This window comes from Trichomonas vaginalis, chromosome II, assembly GCF_026262505.1.
Source record: "Trichomonas vaginalis G3 chromosome II, whole genome shotgun sequence".
In the NCBI taxonomy this organism is placed as follows: domain Eukaryota; phylum Parabasalia; order Trichomonadida; family Trichomonadidae; genus Trichomonas; species Trichomonas vaginalis.
Genome location: NC_067204.1, coordinates 7206212 through 7225395, shown reverse-complemented (window position 1 = coordinate 7225395; position 19184 = coordinate 7206212). Strand labels below are relative to the sequence as shown.

Genomic DNA, 19184 nt, shown 5'->3' with positions numbered 1-19184 from the left:
GATGGGAATGCTGGCGGTGGTGGTGGGTATTTCGGAGGTGGAAACTCCGAAATACCTCAACATTGTGGCGGTGGAGGGGGAAGCTCCTTCATTAGCGGTTATAAAGATTGTATTGCCATTCTGAATTCTTCAACGAAAAGTGACATTAAATTTTCTAATTCATTTGATCCATCAATTCACTACAGCGGTTATAAGTTCACAGACGCAGTAATGATTGATGGTAAAACATCTATGCCAAGTCCACATGGTGGCACTGAGGTTGGCCATTCAGGGAATGGCTACATACGAATTACCCAATTTGAAACAAATTATGTGAGTTGTTCTCAAAAGTATTCTATGAATATCTTTAGTTATTTTATACTTCTTATCATTGAATCATAAACAACACTTTCAATAAATTTGACATTTGAATATTTGTATGTGAACTTATAGATGATTATTTAAGCTTTGAATTAGATGCATAAAATATATTGATTGATAAACAGAATAAATGATTTAGAACTATTATTGATGCCCTTTCAATATTCTTGTTCAGATTTATATAGTTTACGTTATCTTATATTGGCAAGTACTCTCAATATTTCCAGAGAGCAATTAAGTTAATTTCATTTGTCACTTTTCATAATTGATTCTGACAAGAAAGTAGTTTTAAATATAGATAGGTTCAAACGAAAAATTTAACTTTTCTATATGATTATCGAGGTATTAATGCAACACATTCAGAGCCTTATGAAATTTTCTTTCGGCCAGGAAAATATTTGTTTGAATTATGGGACGTATCTGGTGGTGGAACTGCAGCTAACGGAGCTTACGTGAGAGGATATATTAAATTTGAGAAACCTATAAATTTATATCTTCATGTCGGATCTCAATATTATACTGGTGCAAAACTTCCATCTTATGGCGGCGGAGGTCCAGGCCAATTTTCTGGTGGCGGATCATCCGTCATCCGTCTTGAACCAGGCGATTTTGGAGATTTCAACGGTTTGAAAAGTCGAATAATCGTTGCTGCTGGTGCAGGTGTTGGTGATGGGCTGTTTGGATTCAACAGCTCATCTGAGCATTGTCTTGGCGCTAATCAGACATCGTGAGGACCTGGAAAGGTCTTGCTGGCACTTTTGGTTTTGGAGCTGGAAATCCAAATAGATTAGGAAACTATCGTGAAAATGACGGAAATGGCGGTGGCGGATATTTTGGAGATGGAAACTCCGAATTACCCAATTACTACGGCGGTTGAGGGGGAGCTCCTTCATTAGCGGTTATAAAGGTTGTATCGCTATTTTGAGTTCCTCGACAAAAAGTGACATAAAATTTTCTAATTCAATCGATCCATCAATTCATTACAGCGGTTATAAATTCACCGATGGATTGATGATTGATGGCAAAACATCTATGCCAAGTCCACATGGCGGCACCGAAACTGGCCATGAAGGAAATGGCTACATACGAATTACTCAATTTGAAACAAATTTTGTGAGTTGTTCTCAAAAGTATTCTATGAATATCTTTAGTTATTTATATCTTCAACACTTTCGATAAATTCGAAAAATGAAATACTGTCTGTAGTTTTACTGATGATAACATGATTCATGGATATTATATCAGAACTTTGTTATTGATGTCCTTTCAATAATTCTGTTGAGATGATACAATAAGGTTAATTTTATTGAGCACTTTTCGTCTTAGCTTTTGATAAAAAAGGTTTTCTAAATTGATTCTAAGTTAAAACGAAAAATTTAACTGCTCTGTATGATTATCGAGGAATTAATGCAACGCATTCGGAGCCTTATGAAATTCTTCTCCAATCCGGAAAATATTTGTTTGAATTATGGGGTGCTTCAGGCATAGGAACTGGATCGAACGGTGCATACGTCAAAGGGTATATTAAATTTGATAAATCTATAAAATTATATCTTCATGTCGGATCTAAATATTATTCTGGTGCAACTCTTCCGTCTTATGGTGGCGGAGGTCCAGGCCAATTTTCTGGCGGCGGATCATCTGATATACGCCTTGAACCAGGCGATTTTGGAGATTTCAACGGTTTGAAAAGTCGAATAATCGTTGCTGCTGGTGCAGGTCTCAGGATGGTACACTCATTGGAAATGCATTTTATGAGGATGCTGGTGGTGCTGGAGGCGGGCTACTTGGATTTAACAGCACATATGAGCATGGTCTTGGCGCCACTCAGATATCAGGAGGACCCGGAAAAGGTCTTGCCGGCACTTTTGGATTTGGAGCTGGAAATCCAAATAGAATAGAATCCTCAGGAGATAATGATGGGAATGCTGGCGGTGGTGGTGGGTATTTCGGAGGTGGAAACTCCGAAATACCTCAACATTGTGGCGGTGGAGGGGGAAGCTCCTTCATTAGCGGTTATAAAGATTGTATTGCCATTCTGAATTCTTCAACGAAAAGTGACATTAAATTTTCTAATTCATTTGATCCATCAATTCACTACAGCGGTTATAAGTTCACAGACGCAGTAATGATTGATGGTAAAACATCTATGCCAAGTCCACATGGTGGCACTGAGGTTGGCCATTCAGGGAATGGCTACATACGAATTACCCAATTTGAAACAAATTATGTGAGTTGTTCTCAAAAGTATTCTATGAATATCTTTAGTTATTTTATACTTCTTATCATTGAATCATAAACAACACTTTCAATAAATTTGACATTTGAATATTTGTATGTGAACTTATAGATGATTATTTAAGCTTTGAATTAGATGCATAAAATATATTGATTGATAAACAGAATAAATGATTTAGAACTATTATTGATGCCCTTTCAATATTCTTGTTCAGATTTATATAGTTTACGTTATCTTATATTGGCAAGTACTCTCAATATTTCCAGAGAGCAATTAAGTTAATTTCATTTGTCACTTTTCATAATTGATTCTGACAAGAAAGTAGTTTTAAATATAGATAGGTTCAAACGAAAAATTTAACTTTTCTATATGATTATCGAGGTATTAATGCAACACATTCAGAGCCTTATGAAATTTTCTTTCGGCCAGGAAAATATTTGTTTGAATTATGGGACGTATCTGGTGGTGGAACTGCAGCTAACGGAGCTTACGTGAGAGGATATATTAAATTTGAGAAACCTATAAATTTATATCTTCATGTCGGATCTCAATATTATACTGGTGCAAAACTTCCATCTTATGGCGGCGGAGGTCCAGGCCAATTTTCTGGTGGCGGATCATCCGTCATCCGTCTTGAACCAGGCGATTTTGGAGATTTCAACGGTTTGAAAAGTCGAATAATCGTTGCTGCTGGTGCAGGTGTTGGTGATGGGCTGTTTGGATTCAACAGCTCATCTGAGCATTGTCTTGGCGCTAATCAGACATCGTGAGGACCTGGAAAGGTCTTGCTGGCACTTTTGGTTTTGGAGCTGGAAATCCAAATAGATTAGGAAACTATCGTGAAAATGACGGAAATGGCGGTGGCGGATATTTTGGAGATGGAAACTCCGAATTACCCAATTACTACGGCGGTTGAGGGGGAGCTCCTTCATTAGCGGTTATAAAGGTTGTATCGCTATTTTGAGTTCCTCGACAAAAAGTGACATAAAATTTTCTAATTCAATCGATCCATCAATTCATTACAGCGGTTATAAATTCACCGATGGATTGATGATTGATGGCAAAACATCTATGCCAAGTCCACATGGCGGCACCGAAACTGGCCATGAAGGAAATGGCTACATACGAATTACTCAATTTGAAACAAATTTTGTGAGTTGTTCTCAAAAGTATTCTATGAATATCTTTAGTTATTTATATCTTCAACACTTTCGATAAATTCGAAAAATGAAATACTGTCTGTAGTTTTACTGATGATAACATGATTCATGGATATTATATCAGAACTTTGTTATTGATGTCCTTTCAATAATTCTGTTGAGATGATACAATAAGGTTAATTTTATTGAGCACTTTTCGTCTTAGCTTTTGATAAAAAAGGTTTTCTAAATTGATTCTAAGTTAAAACGAAAAATTTAACTGCTCTGTATGATTATCGAGGAATTAATGCAACGCATTCGGAGCCTTATGAAATTCTTCTCCAATCCGGAAAATATTTGTTTGAATTATGGGGTGCTTCAGGCATAGGAACTGGATCGAACGGTGCATACGTCAAAGGGTATATTAAATTTGATAAATCTATAAAATTATATCTTCATGTCGGATCTAAATATTATTCTGGTGCAACTCTTCCGTCTTATGGTGGCGGAGGTCCAGGCCAATTTTCTGGCGGCGGATCATCTGATATACGCCTTGAACCAGGCGATTTTGGAGATTTCAACGGTTTGAAAAGTCGAATAATCGTTGCTGCTGGTGCAGGGTCTCAGGATGGTACACTCATTGGAAATGCATTTTATGAGGATGCTGGTGGTGCTGGAGGCGGGCTACTTGGATTTAACAGCACATATGAGCATGGTCTTGGCGCCACTCAGATATCAGGAGGACCCGGAAAAGGTCTTGCCGGCACTTTTGGATTTGGAGCTGGAAATCCAAATAGAATAGAATCCTCAGGAGATAATGATGGGAATGCTGGCGGTGGTGGTGGGTATTTCGGAGGTGGAAACTCCGAAATACCTCAACATTGTGGCGGTGGAGGGGGAAGCTCCTTCATTAGCGGTTATAAAGATTGTATTGCCATTCTGAATTCTTCAACGAAAAGTGACATTAAATTTTCTAATTCATTTGATCCATCAATTCACTACAGCGGTTATAAGTTCACAGACGCAGTAATGATTGATGGTAAAACATCTATGCCAAGTCCACATGGTGGCACTGAGGTTGGCCATTCAGGGAATGGCTACATACGAATTACCCAATTTGAAACAAATTATGTGAGTTGTTCTCAAAAGTATTCTATGAATATCTTTAGTTATTTTATACTTCTTATCATTGAATCATAAACAACACTTTCAATAAATTTGACATTTGAATATTTGTATGTGAACTTATAGATGATTATTTAAGCTTTGAATTAGATGCATAAAATATATTGATTGATAAACAGAATAAATGATTTAGAACTATTATTGATGCCCTTTCAATATTCTTGTTCAGATTTATATAGTTTACGTTATCTTATATTGGCAAGTACTCTCAATATTTCCAGAGAGCAATTAAGTTAATTTCATTTGTCACTTTTCATAATTGATTCTGACAAGAAAGTAGTTTTAAATATAGATAGGTTCAAACGAAAAATTTAACTTTTCTATATGATTATCGAGGTATTAATGCAACACATTCAGAGCCTTATGAAATTTTCTTTCGGCCAGGAAAATATTTGTTTGAATTATGGGACGTATCTGGTGGTGGAACTGCAGCTAACGGAGCTTACGTGAGAGGATATATTAAATTTGAGAAACCTATAAATTTATATCTTCATGTCGGATCTCAATATTATACTGGTGCAAAACTTCCATCTTATGGCGGCGGAGGTCCAGGCCAATTTTCTGGTGGCGGATCATCCGTCATCCGTCTTGAACCAGGCGATTTTGGAGATTTCAACGGTTTGAAAAGTCGAATAATCGTTGCTGCTGGTGCAGGTGTTGGTGATGGGCTGTTTGGATTCAACAGCTCATCTGAGCATTGTCTTGGCGCTAATCAGACATCGTGAGGACCTGGAAAGGTCTTGCTGGCACTTTTGGTTTTGGAGCTGGAAATCCAAATAGATTAGGAAACTATCGTGAAAATGACGGAAATGGCGGTGGCGGATATTTTGGAGATGGAAACTCCGAATTACCCAATTACTACGGCGGTTGAGGGGAGCTCCTTCATTAGCGGTTATAAAGGTTGTATCGCTATTTTGAGTTCCTCGACAAAAAGTGACATAAAATTTTCTAATTCAATCGATCCATCAATTCATTACAGCGGTTATAAATTCACCGATGGATTGATGATTGATGGCAAAACATCTATGCCAAGTCCACATGGCGGCACCGAAACTGGCCATGAAGGAAATGGCTACATACGAATTACTCAATTTGAAACAAATTTTGTGAGTTGTTCTCAAAAGTATTCTATGAATATCTTTAGTTATTTATATCTTCAACACTTTCGATAAATTCGAAAAATGAAATACTGTCTGTAGTTTTACTGATGATAACATGATTCATGGATATTATATCAGAACTTTGTTATTGATGTCCTTTCAATAATTCTGTTGAGATGATACAATAAGGTTAATTTTATTGAGCACTTTTCGTCTTAGCTTTTGATAAAAAAGGTTTTCTAAATTGATTCTAAGTTAAAACGAAAAATTTAACTGCTCTGTATGATTATCGAGGAATTAATGCAACGCATTCGGAGCCTTATGAAATTCTTCTCCAATCCGGAAAATATTTGTTTGAATTATGGGGTGCTTCAGGCATAGGAACTGGATCGAACGGTGCATACGTCAAAGGGTATATTAAATTTGATAAATCTATAAAATTATATCTTCATGTCGGATCTAAATATTATTCTGGTGCAACTCTTCCGTCTTATGGTGGCGGAGGTCCAGGCCAATTTTCTGGCGGCGGATCATCTGATATACGCCTTGAACCAGGCGATTTTGGAGATTTCAACGGTTTGAAAAGTCGAATAATCGTTGCTGCTGGTGCAGGGTCTCAGGATGGTACACTCATTGGAAATGCATTTTATGAGGATGCTGGTGGTGCTGGAGGCGGGCTACTTGGATTTAACAGCACATATGAGCATGGTCTTGGCGCCACTCAGATATCAGGAGGACCCGGAAAAGGTCTTGCCGGCACTTTTGGATTTGGAGCTGGAAATCCAAATAGAATAGAATCCTCAGGAGATAATGATGGGAATGCTGGCGGTGGTGGTGGGTATTTCGGAGGTGGAAACTCCGAAATACCTCAACATTGTGGCGGTGGAGGGGAAGCTCCTTCATTAGCGGTTATAAAGATTGTATTGCCATTCTGAATTCTTCAACGAAAAGTGACATTAAATTTTCTAATTCATTTGATCCATCAATTCACTACAGCGGTTATAAGTTCACAGACGCAGTAATGATTGATGGTAAAACATCTATGCCAAGTCCACATGGTGGCACTGAGGTTGGCCATTCAGGGAATGGCTACATACGAATTACCCAATTTGAAACAAATTATGTGAGTTGTTCTCAAAAGTATTCTATGAATATCTTTAGTTATTTTATACTTCTTATCATTGAATCATAAACAACACTTTCAATAAATTTGACATTTGAATATTTGTATGTGAACTTATAGATGATTATTTAAGCTTTGAATTAGATGCATAAAATATATTGATTGATAAACAGAATAAATGATTTAGAACTATTATTGATGCCCTTTCAATATTCTTGTTCAGATTTATATAGTTTACGTTATCTTATATTGGCAAGTACTCTCAATATTTCCAGAGAGCAATTAAGTTAATTTCATTTGTCACTTTTCATAATTGATTCTGACAAGAAAGTAGTTTTAAATATAGATAGGTTCAAACGAAAAATTTAACTTTTCTATATGATTATCGAGGTATTAATGCAACACATTCAGAGCCTTATGAAATTTTCTTTCGGCCAGGAAAATATTTGTTTGAATTATGGGACGTATCTGGTGGTGGAACTGCAGCTAACGGAGCTTACGTGAGAGGATATATTAAATTTGAGAAACCTATAAATTTATATCTTCATGTCGGATCTCAATATTATACTGGTGCAAAACTTCCATCTTATGGCGGCGGAGGTCCAGGCCAATTTTCTGGTGGCGGATCATCCGTCATCCGTCTTGAACCAGGCGATTTTGGAGATTTCAACGGTTTGAAAAGTCGAATAATCGTTGCTGCTGGTGCAGGTGTTGGTGATGGGCTGTTTGGATTCAACAGCTCATCTGAGCATTGTCTTGGCGCTAATCAGACATCGTGAGGACCTGGAAAGGTCTTGCTGGCACTTTTGGTTTTGGAGCTGGAAATCCAAATAGATTAGGAAACTATCGTGAAAATGACGGAAATGGCGGTGGCGGATATTTTGGAGATGGAAACTCCGAATTACCCAATTACTACGGCGGTTGAGGGGGAGCTCCTTCATTAGCGGTTATAAAGGTTGTATCGCTATTTTGAGTTCCTCGACAAAAAGTGACATAAAATTTTCTAATTCAATCGATCCATCAATTCATTACAGCGGTTATAAATTCACCGATGGATTGATGATTGATGGCAAAACATCTATGCCAAGTCCACATGGCGGCACCGAAACTGGCCATGAAGGAAATGGCTACATACGAATTACTCAATTTGAAACAAATTTTGTGAGTTGTTCTCAAAAGTATTCTATGAATATCTTTAGTTATTTATATCTTCAACACTTTCGATAAATTCGAAAAATGAAATACTGTCTGTAGTTTTACTGATGATAACATGATTCATGGATATTATATCAGAACTTTGTTATTGATGTCCTTTCAATAATTCTGTTGAGATGATACAATAAGGTTAATTTTATTGAGCACTTTTCGTCTTAGCTTTTGATAAAAAAGGTTTTCTAAATTGATTCTAAGTTAAAACGAAAAATTTAACTGCTCTGTATGATTATCGAGGAATTAATGCAACGCATTCGGAGCCTTATGAAATTCTTCTCCAATCCGGAAAATATTTGTTTGAATTATGGGGTGCTTCAGGCATAGGAACTGGATCGAACGGTGCATACGTCAAAGGTATATTAAATTTGATAAATCTATAAAATTATATCTTCATGTCGGATCTAAATATTATTCTGGTGCAACTCTTCCGTCTTATGGTGGCGGAGGTCCAGGCCAATTTTCTGGCGGCGGATCATCTGATATACGCCTTGAACCAGGCGATTTTGGAGATTTCAACGGTTTGAAAAGTCGAATAATCGTTGCTGCTGGTGCAGGGTCTCAGGATGGTACACTCATTGGAAATGCATTTTATGAGGATGCTGGTGGTGCTGGAGGCGGGCTACTTGGATTTAACAGCACATATGAGCATGGTCTTGGCGCCACTCAGATATCAGGAGGACCCGGAAAAGGTCTTGCCGGCACTTTTGGATTTGGAGCTGGAAATCCAAATAGAATAGAATCCTCAGGAGATAATGATGGGAATGCTGGCGGTGGTGGTGGGTATTTCGGAGGTGGAAACTCCGAAATACCTCAACATTGTGGCGGTGGAGGGGAAGCTCCTTCATTAGCGGTTATAAAGATTGTATTGCCATTCTGAATTCTTCAACGAAAAGTGACATTAAATTTTCTAATTCATTTGATCCATCAATTCACTACAGCGGTTATAAGTTCACAGACGCAGTAATGATTGATGGTAAAACATCTATGCCAAGTCCACATGGTGGCACTGAGGTTGGCCATTCAGGGAATGGCTACATACGAATTACCCAATTTGAAACAAATTATGTGAGTTGTTCTCAAAAGTATTCTATGAATATCTTTAGTTATTTTATACTTCTTATCATTGAATCATAAACAACACTTTCAATAAATTTGACATTTGAATATTTGTATGTGAACTTATAGATGATTATTTAAGCTTTGAATTAGATGCATAAAATATATTGATTGATAAACAGAATAAATGATTTAGAACTATTATTGATGCCCTTTCAATATTCTTGTTCAGATTTATATAGTTTACGTTATCTTATATTGGCAAGTACTCTCAATATTTCCAGAGAGCAATTAAGTTAATTTCATTTGTCACTTTTCATAATTGATTCTGACAAGAAAGTAGTTTTAAATATAGATAGGTTCAAACGAAAAATTTAACTTTTCTATATGATTATCGAGGTATTAATGCAACACATTCAGAGCCTTATGAAATTTTCTTTCGGCCAGGAAAATATTTGTTTGAATTATGGGACGTATCTGGTGGTGGAACTGCAGCTAACGGAGCTTACGTGAGAGGATATATTAAATTTGAGAAACCTATAAATTTATATCTTCATGTCGGATCTCAATATTATACTGGTGCAAAACTTCCATCTTATGGCGGCGGAGGTCCAGGCCAATTTTCTGGTGGCGGATCATCCGTCATCCGTCTTGAACCAGGCGATTTTGGAGATTTCAACGGTTTGAAAAGTCGAATAATCGTTGCTGCTGGTGCAGGTGTTGGTGATGGGCTGTTTGGATTCAACAGCTCATCTGAGCATTGTCTTGGCGCTAATCAGACATCGTGAGGACCTGGAAAGGTCTTGCTGGCACTTTTGGTTTTGGAGCTGGAAATCCAAATAGATTAGGAAACTATCGTGAAAATGACGGAAATGGCGGTGGCGGATATTTTGGAGATGGAAACTCCGAATTACCCAATTACTACGGCGGTTGAGGGGGAGCTCCTTCATTAGCGGTTATAAAGGTTGTATCGCTATTTTGAGTTCCTCGACAAAAAGTGACATAAAATTTTCTAATTCAATCGATCCATCAATTCATTACAGCGGTTATAAATTCACCGATGGATTGATGATTGATGGCAAAACATCTATGCCAAGTCCACATGGCGGCACCGAAACTGGCCATGAAGGAAATGGCTACATACGAATTACTCAATTTGAAACAAATTTTGTGAGTTGTTCTCAAAAGTATTCTATGAATATCTTTAGTTATTTATATCTTCAACACTTTCGATAAATTCGAAAAATGAAATACTGTCTGTAGTTTTACTGATGATAACATGATTCATGGATATTATATCAGAACTTTGTTATTGATGTCCTTTCAATAATTCTGTTGAGATGATACAATAAGGTTAATTTTATTGAGCACTTTTCGTCTTAGCTTTTGATAAAAAAGGTTTTCTAAATTGATTCTAAGTTAAAACGAAAAATTTAACTGCTCTGTATGATTATCGAGGAATTAATGCAACGCATTCGGAGCCTTATGAAATTCTTCTCCAATCCGGAAAATATTTGTTTGAATTATGGGGTGCTTCAGGCATAGGAACTGGATCGAACGGTGCATACGTCAAAGGGTATATTAAATTTGATAAATCTATAAAATTATATCTTCATGTCGGATCTAAATATTATTCTGGTGCAACTCTTCCGTCTTATGGTGGCGGAGGTCCAGGCCAATTTTCTGGCGGCGGATCATCTGATATACGCCTTGAACCAGGCGATTTTGGAGATTTCAACGGTTTGAAAAGTCGAATAATCGTTGCTGCTGGTGCAGGGTCTCAGGATGGTACACTCATTGGAAATGCATTTTATGAGGATGCTGGTGGTGCTGGAGGCGGGCTACTTGGATTTAACAGCACATATGAGCATGGTCTTGGCGCCACTCAGATATCAGGAGGACCCGGAAAAGGTCTTGCCGGCACTTTTGGATTTGGAGCTGGAAATCCAAATAGAATAGAATCCTCAGGAGATAATGATGGGAATGCTGGCGGTGGTGGTGGGTATTTCGGAGGTGGAAACTCCGAAATACCTCAACATTGTGGCGGTGGAGGGGGAAGCTCCTTCATTAGCGGTTATAAAGATTGTATTGCCATTCTGAATTCTTCAACGAAAAGTGACATTAAATTTTCTAATTCATTTGATCCATCAATTCACTACAGCGGTTATAAGTTCACAGACGCAGTAATGATTGATGGTAAAACATCTATGCCAAGTCCACATGGTGGCACTGAGGTTGGCCATTCAGGGAATGGCTACGAATTACCCAATTTGAAACAAATTATGTGAGTTGTTCTCAAAAGTATTCTATGAATATCTTTAGTTATTTTATACTTCTTATCATTGAATCATAAACAACACTTTCAATAAATTTGACATTTGAATATTTGTATGTGAACTTATAGATGATTATTTAAGCTTTGAATTAGATGCATAAAATATATTGATTGATAAACAGAATAAATGATTTAGAACTATTATTGATGCCCTTTCAATATTCTTGTTCAGATTTATATAGTTTACGTTATCTTATATTGGCAAGTACTCTCAATATTTCCAGAGAGCAATTAAGTTAATTTCATTTGTCACTTTTCATAATTGATTCTGACAAGAAAGTAGTTTTAAATATAGATAGGTTCAAACGAAAAATTTAACTTTTCTATATGATTATCGAGGTATTAATGCAACACATTCAGAGCCTTATGAAATTTTCTTTCGGCCAGGAAAATATTTGTTTGAATTATGGGACGTATCTGGTGGTGGAACTGCAGCTAACGGAGCTTACGTGAGAGGATATATTAAATTTGAGAAACCTATAAATTTATATCTTCATGTCGGATCTCAATATTATACTGGTGCAAAACTTCCATCTTATGGCGGCGGAGGTCCAGGCCAATTTTCTGGTGGCGGATCATCCGTCATCCGTCTTGAACCAGGCGATTTTGGAGATTTCAACGGTTTGAAAAGTCGAATAATCGTTGCTGCTGGTGCAGGTGTTGGTGATGGGCTGTTTGGATTCAACAGCTCATCTGAGCATTGTCTTGGCGCTAATCAGACATCGTGAGGACCTGGAAAGGTCTTGCTGGCACTTTTGGTTTTGGAGCTGGAAATCCAAATAGATTAGGAAACTATCGTGAAAATGACGGAAATGGCGGTGGCGGATATTTTGGAGATGGAAACTCCGAATTACCCAATTACTACGGCGGTTGAGGGGGAGCTCCTTCATTAGCGGTTATAAAGGTTGTATCGCTATTTTGAGTTCCTCGACAAAAAGTGACATAAAATTTTCTAATTCAATCGATCCATCAATTCATTACAGCGGTTATAAATTCACCGATGGATTGATGATTGATGGCAAAACATCTATGCCAAGTCCACATGGCGGCACCGAAACTGGCCATGAAGGAAATGGCTACATACGAATTACTCAATTTGAAACAAATTTTGTGAGTTGTTCTCAAAAGTATTCTATGAATATCTTTAGTTATTTATATCTTCAACACTTTCGATAAATTCGAAAAATGAAATACTGTCTGTAGTTTTACTGATGATAACATGATTCATGGATATTATATCAGAACTTTGTTATTGATGTCCTTTCAATAATTCTGTTGAGATGATACAATAAGGTTAATTTTATTGAGCACTTTTCGTCTTAGCTTTTGATAAAAAAGGTTTTCTAAATTGATTCTAAGTTAAAACGAAAAATTTAACTGCTCTGTATGATTATCGAGGAATTAATGCAACGCATTCGGAGCCTTATGAAATTCTTCTCCAATCCGGAAAATATTTGTTTGAATTATGGGGTGCTTCAGGCATAGGAACTGGATCGAACGGTGCATACGTCAAAGGGTATATTAAATTTGATAAATCTATAAAATTATATCTTCATGTCGGATCTAAATATTATTCTGGTGCAACTCTTCCGTCTTATGGTGGCGGAGGTCCAGGCCAATTTTCTGGCGGCGGATCATCTGATATACGCCTTGAACCAGGCGATTTTGGAGATTTCAACGGTTTGAAAAGTCGAATAATCGTTGCTGCTGGTGCAGGGTCTCAGGATGGTACACTCATTGGAAATGCATTTTATGAGGATGCTGGTGGTGCTGGAGGCGGGCTACTTGGATTTAACAGCACATATGAGCATGGTCTTGGCGCCACTCAGATATCAGGAGGACCCGGAAAAGGTCTTGCCGGCACTTTTGGATTTGGAGCTGGAAATCCAAATAGAATAGAATCCTCAGGAGATAATGATGGGAATGCTGGCGGTGGTGGTGGGTATTTCGGAGGTGGAAACTCCGAAATACCTCAACATTGTGGCGGTGGAGGGGGAAGCTCCTTCATTAGCGGTTATAAAGATTGTATTGCCATTCTGAATTCTTCAACGAAAAGTGACATTAAATTTTCTAATTCATTTGATCCATCAATTCACTACAGCGGTTATAAGTTCACAGACGCAGTAATGATTGATGGTAAAACATCTATGCCAAGTCCACATGGTGGCACTGAGGTTGGCCATTCAGGGAATGGCTACATACGAATTACCCAATTTGAAACAAATTATGTGAGTTGTTCTCAAAAGTATTCTATGAATATCTTTAGTTATTTTATACTTCTTATCATTGAATCATAAACAACACTTTCAATAAATTTGACATTTGAATATTTGTATGTGAACTTATAGATGATTATTTAAGCTTTGAATTAGATGCATAAAATATATTGATTGATAAACAGAATAAATGATTTAGAACTATTATTGATGCCCTTTCAATATTCTTGTTCAGATTTATATAGTTTACGTTATCTTATATTGGCAAGTACTCTCAATATTTCCAGAGAGCAATTAAGTTAATTTCATTTGTCACTTTTCATAATTGATTCTGACAAGAAAGTAGTTTTAAATATAGATAGGTTCAAACGAAAAATTTAACTTTTCTATATGATTATCGAGGTATTAATGCAACACATTCAGAGCCTTATGAAATTTTCTTTCGGCCAGGAAAATATTTGTTTGAATTATGGGACGTATCTGGTGGTGGAACTGCAGCTAACGGAGCTTACGTGAGAGGATATATTAAATTTGAGAAACCTATAAATTTATATCTTCATGTCGGATCTCAATATTATACTGGTGCAAAACTTCCATCTTATGGCGGCGGAGGTCCAGGCCAATTTTCTGGTGGCGGATCATCCGTCATCCGTCTTGAACCAGGCGATTTTGGAGATTTCAACGGTTTGAAAAGTCGAATAATCGTTGCTGCTGGTGCAGGTGTTGGTGATGGGCTGTTTGGATTCAACAGCTCATCTGAGCATTGTCTTGGCGCTAATCAGACATCGTGAGGACCTGGAAAGGTCTTGCTGGCACTTTTGGTTTTGGAGCTGGAAATCCAAATAGATTAGGAAACTATCGTGAAAATGACGGAAATGGCGGTGGCGGATATTTTGGAGATGGAAACTCCGAATTACCCAATTACTACGGCGGTTGAGGGGGAGCTCCTTCATTAGCGGTTATAAAGGTTGTATCGCTATTTTGAGTTCCTCGACAAAAAGTGACATAAAATTTTCTAATTCAATCGATCCATCAATTCATTACAGCGGTTATAAATTCACCGATGGATTGATGATTGATGGCAAAACATCTATGCCAAGTCCACATGGCGGCACCGAAACTGGCCATGAAGGAAATGGCTACATACGAATTACTCAATTTGAAACAAATTTTGTGAGTTGTTCTCAAAAGTATTCTATGAATATCTTTAGTTATTTATATCTTCAACACTTTCGATAAATTCGAAAAATGAAATACTGTCTGTAGTTTTACTGATGATAACATGATTCATGGATATTATATCAGAACTTTGTTATTGATGTCCTTTCAATAATTCTGTTGAGATGATACAATAAGGTTAATTTTATTGAGCACTTTTCGTCTTAGCTTTTGATAAAAAAGGTTTTCTAAATTGATTCTAAGTTAAAACGAAAAATTTAACTGCTCTGTATGATTATCGAGGAATTAATGCAACGCATTCGGAGCCTTATGAAATTCTTCTCCAATCCGGAAAATATTTGTTTGAATTATGGGGTGCTTCAGGCATAGGAACTGGATCGAACGGTGCATACGTCAAAGGGTATATTAAATTTGATAAATCTATAAAATTATATCTTCATGTCGGATCTAAATATTATTCTGGTGCAACTCTTCCGTCTTATGGTGGCGGAGGTCCAGGCCAATTTTCTGGCGGCGGATCATCTGATATACGCCTTGAACCAGGCGATTTTGGAGATTTCAACGGTTTGAAAAGTCGAATAATCGTTGCTGCTGGTGCAGGGTCTCAGGATGGTACACTCATTGGAAATGCATTTTATGAGGATGCTGGTGGTGCTGGAGGCGGGCTACTTGGATTTAACAGCACATATGAGCATGGTCTTGGCGCCACTCAGATATCAGGAGGACCCGGAAAAGGTCTTGCCGGCACTTTTGGATTTGGAGCTGGAAATCCAAATAGAATAGAATCCTCAGGAGATAATGATGGGAATGCTGGCGGTGGTGGTGGGTATTTCGGAGGTGGAAACTCCGAAATACCTCAACATTGTGGCGGTGGAGGGGGAAGCTCCTTCATTAGCGGTTATAAAGATTGTATTGCCATTCTGAATTCTTCAACGAAAAGTGACATTAAATTTTCTAATTCATTTGATCCATCAATTCACTACAGCGGTTATAAGTTCACAGACGCAGTAATGATTGATGGTAAAACATCTATGCCAAGTCCACATGGTGGCACTGAGGTTGGCCATTCAGGGAATGGCTACATACGAATTACCCAATTTGAAACAAATTATGTGAGTTGTTCTCAAAAGTATTCTATGAATATCTTTAGTTATTTTATACTTCTTATCATTGAATCATAAACAACACTTTCAATAAATTTGACATTTGAATATTTGTATGTGAACTTATAGATGATTATTTAAGCTTTGAATTAGATGCATAAAATATATTGATTGATAAACAGAATAAATGATTTAGAACTATTATTGATGCCCTTTCAATATTCTTGTTCAGATTTATATAGTTTACGTTATCTTATATTGGCAAGTACTCTCAATATTTCCAGAGAGCAATTAAGTTAATTTCATTTGTCACTTTTCATAATTGATTCTGACAAGAAAGTAGTTTTAAATATAGATAGGTTCAAACGAAAAATTTAACTTTTCTATATGATTATCGAGGTATTAATGCAACACATTCAGAGCCTTATGAAATTTTCTTTCGGCCAGGAAAATATTTGTTTGAATTATGGGACGTATCTGGTGGTGGAACTGCAGCTAACGGAGCTTACGTGAGAGGATATATTAAATTTGAGAAACCTATAAATTTATATCTTCATGTCGGATCTCAATATTATACTGGTGCAAAACTTCCATCTTATGGCGGCGGAGGTCCAGGCCAATTTTCTGGTGGCGGATCATCCGTCATCCGTCTTGAACCAGGCGATTTTGGAGATTTCAACGGTTTGAAAAGTCGAATAATCGTTGCTGCTGGTGCAGGTGTTGGTGATGGGCTGTTTGGATTCAACAGCTCATCTGAGCATTGTCTTGGCGCTAATCAGACATCGTGAGGACCTGGAAAGGTCTTGCTGGCACTTTTGGTTTTGGAGCTGGAAATCCAAATAGATTAGGAAACTATCGTGAAAATGACGGAAATGGCGGTGGCGGATATTTTGGAGATGGAAACTCCGAATTACCCAATTACTACGGCGGTTGAGGGGGAGCTCCTTCATTAGCGGTTATAAAGGTTGTATCGCTATTTTGAGTTCCTCGACAAAAAGTGACATAAAATTTTCTAATTCAATCGATCCATCAATTCATTACAGCGGTTATAAATTCACCGATGGATTGATGATTGATGGCAAAACATCTATGCCAAGTCCACATGGCGGCACCGAAACTGGCCATGAAGGAAATGGCTACATACGAATTACTCAATTTGAAACAAATTTTGTGAGTTGTTCTCAAAAGTATTCTATGAATATCTTTAGTTATTTATATCTTCAACACTTTCGATAAATTCGAAAAATGAAATACTGTCTGTAGTTTTACTGATGATAACATGATTCATGGATATTATATCAGAACTTTGTTATTGATGTCCTTTCAATAATTCTGTTGAGATGATACAATAAGGTTAATTTTATTGAGCACTTTTCGTCTTAGCTTTTGATAAAAAAGGTTTTCTAAATTGATTCTAAGTTAAAACGAAAAATTTAACTGCTCTGTATGATTATCGAGGAATTAATGCAACGCATTCGGAGCCTTATGAAATTCTTCTCCAATCCGGAAAATATTTGTTTGAATTATGGGGTGCTTCAGGCATAGGAACTGGATCGAACGGTGCATACGTCAAAGGGTATATTAAATTTGATAAATCTATAAAATTATATCTTCATGTCGGATCTAAATATTATTCTGGTGCAACTCTTCCGTCTTATGGTGGCGGAGGTCCAGGCCAATTTTCTGGCGGCGGATCATCTGATATACGCCTTGAACCAGGCGATTTTGGAGATTTCAACGGTTTGAAAAGTCGAATAATCGTTGCTGCTGGTGCAGGGTCTCAGGATGGTACACTCATTGGAAATGCATTTTATGAGGATGCTGGTGGTGCTGGAGGCGGGCTACTTGGATTTAACAGCACATATGAGCATGGTCTTGGCGCCACTCAGATATCAGGAGGACCCGGAAAAGGTCTTGCCGGCACTTTTGGATTTGGAGCTGGAAATCCAAATAGAATAGAATCCTCAGGAGATAATGATGGGAATGCTGGCGGTGGTGGTGGGTATTTCGGAGGTGGAAACTCCGAAATACCTCAACATTGTGGCGGTGGAGGGGGAAGCTCCTTCATTAGCGGTTATAAAGATTGTATTGCCATTCTGAATTCTTCAACGAAAAGTGACATTAAATTTTCTAATTCATTTGATCCATCAATTCACTACAGCGGTTATAAGTTCACAGACGCAGTAATGATTGATGGTAAAACATCTATGCCAAGTCCACATGGTGGCACTGAGGTTGGCCATTCAGGGAATGGCTACATACGAATTACCCAATTTGAAACAAATTATGTGAGTTGTTCTCAAAAGTATTCTATGAATATCTTTAGTTATTTTATACTTCTTATCATTGAATCATAAACAACACTTTCAATAAATTTGACATTTGAATATTTGTATGTGAACTTATAGATGATTATTTAAGCTTTGAATTAGATGCATAAAATATATTGATTGATAAACAGAATAAATGATTTAGAACTATTATTGATGCCCTTTCAATATTCTTGTTCAGATTTATATAGTTTACGTTATCTTATATTGGCAAGTACTCTCAATATTTCCAGAGAGCAATTAAGTTAATTTCATTTGTCACTTTTCATAATTGATTCTGACAAGAAAGTAGTTTTAAATATAGATAGGTTCAAACGAAAAATTTAACTTTTCTATATGATTATCGAGGTATTAATGCAACACATTCAGAGCCTTATGAAATTTTCTTTCGGCCAGGAAAATATTTGTTTGAATTATGGGACGTATCTGGTGGTGGAACTGCAGCTAACGGAGCTTACGTGAGAGGATATATTAAATTTGAGAAACCTATAAATTTATATCTTCATGTCGGATCTCAATATTATACTGGTGCAAAACTTCCATCTTATGGCGGCGGAGGTCCAGGCCAATTTTCTGGTGGCGGATCATCCGTCATCCGTCTTGAACC

At 37.2% G+C, this 19184-nt stretch overlaps 11 protein-coding genes across 11 annotated transcripts; all 11 read left to right on the top strand.

Annotated features, from left to right (window-relative positions):
* Nucleotides 1–758: 758 nt before the first annotated feature.
* TVAGG3_0500410 (glycine-rich protein family) lies at nt 759–1091 on the top strand (the record flags this gene model as incomplete). Its single annotated transcript, XM_051236572.1, has 1 exon — nt 759–1091. One exon carries the CDS (start codon nt 759–761, stop codon nt 1089–1091), a length of 333 nt encoding a protein of 110 aa, XP_051094396.1.
* A 1945-nt stretch (nt 1092–3036) lies between these two features.
* Nucleotides 3037–3369, top strand: TVAGG3_0500400 (glycine-rich protein family; the record flags this gene model as incomplete). The annotated part of the gene is made up of 1 exon (XM_051236571.1): nt 3037–3369. One exon carries the CDS (start codon nt 3037–3039, stop codon nt 3367–3369), a length of 333 nt encoding a protein of 110 aa, XP_051094395.1.
* A 726-nt stretch (nt 3370–4095) lies between these two features.
* TVAGG3_0500390 (glycine-rich protein family) lies at nt 4096–4938 on the top strand (the record flags this gene model as incomplete). Its single annotated transcript, XM_051236570.1, has 1 exon — nt 4096–4938. One exon carries the CDS (start codon nt 4096–4098, stop codon nt 4936–4938), a length of 843 nt encoding a protein of 280 aa, XP_051094394.1.
* A 1435-nt stretch (nt 4939–6373) lies between these two features.
* Nucleotides 6374–6958, top strand: TVAGG3_0500380 (glycine-rich protein family; the record flags this gene model as incomplete). The annotated part of the gene is made up of 1 exon (XM_051236569.1): nt 6374–6958. One exon carries the CDS (start codon nt 6374–6376, stop codon nt 6956–6958), a length of 585 nt encoding a protein of 194 aa, XP_051094393.1.
* A 634-nt stretch (nt 6959–7592) lies between these two features.
* Nucleotides 7593–7925, top strand: TVAGG3_0500370 (glycine-rich protein family; the record flags this gene model as incomplete). Its single annotated transcript, XM_051236568.1, has 1 exon — nt 7593–7925. One exon carries the CDS (start codon nt 7593–7595, stop codon nt 7923–7925), a length of 333 nt encoding a protein of 110 aa, XP_051094392.1.
* Nucleotides 7926–8662: 737 nt separating this feature from the next.
* On the top strand, nt 8663–9235 carry TVAGG3_0500360 (glycine-rich protein family; the record flags this gene model as incomplete). The annotated part of the gene is made up of 1 exon (XM_051236567.1): nt 8663–9235. The coding sequence occupies one exon, from the start codon at nt 8663–8665 to the stop codon at nt 9233–9235; it is 573 nt and encodes a 190-aa protein (XP_051094391.1).
* Nucleotides 9236–9869: 634 nt separating this feature from the next.
* TVAGG3_0500350 (glycine-rich protein family) lies at nt 9870–10202 on the top strand (the record flags this gene model as incomplete). Its single annotated transcript, XM_051236566.1, has 1 exon — nt 9870–10202. The coding sequence occupies one exon, from the start codon at nt 9870–9872 to the stop codon at nt 10200–10202; it is 333 nt and encodes a 110-aa protein (XP_051094390.1).
* Nucleotides 10203–10928: 726 nt separating this feature from the next.
* Nucleotides 10929–11702, top strand: TVAGG3_0500340 (glycine-rich protein family; the record flags this gene model as incomplete). The annotated part of the gene is made up of 1 exon (XM_051236565.1): nt 10929–11702. The coding sequence occupies one exon, from the start codon at nt 10929–10931 to the stop codon at nt 11700–11702; it is 774 nt and encodes a 257-aa protein (XP_051094389.1).
* A 1501-nt stretch (nt 11703–13203) lies between these two features.
* Nucleotides 13204–14046, top strand: TVAGG3_0500330 (glycine-rich protein family; the record flags this gene model as incomplete). Its single annotated transcript, XM_051236564.1, has 1 exon — nt 13204–14046. One exon carries the CDS (start codon nt 13204–13206, stop codon nt 14044–14046), a length of 843 nt encoding a protein of 280 aa, XP_051094388.1.
* Nucleotides 14047–15482: 1436 nt separating this feature from the next.
* Nucleotides 15483–16325, top strand: TVAGG3_0500320 (glycine-rich protein family; the record flags this gene model as incomplete). The annotated part of the gene is made up of 1 exon (XM_051236563.1): nt 15483–16325. The coding sequence occupies one exon, from the start codon at nt 15483–15485 to the stop codon at nt 16323–16325; it is 843 nt and encodes a 280-aa protein (XP_051094387.1).
* Nucleotides 16326–17761: 1436 nt separating this feature from the next.
* TVAGG3_0500310 (glycine-rich protein family) lies at nt 17762–18604 on the top strand (the record flags this gene model as incomplete). Its single annotated transcript, XM_051236562.1, has 1 exon — nt 17762–18604. One exon carries the CDS (start codon nt 17762–17764, stop codon nt 18602–18604), a length of 843 nt encoding a protein of 280 aa, XP_051094386.1.
* Between the last annotated feature and the right edge of the window lie 580 nt (nt 18605–19184).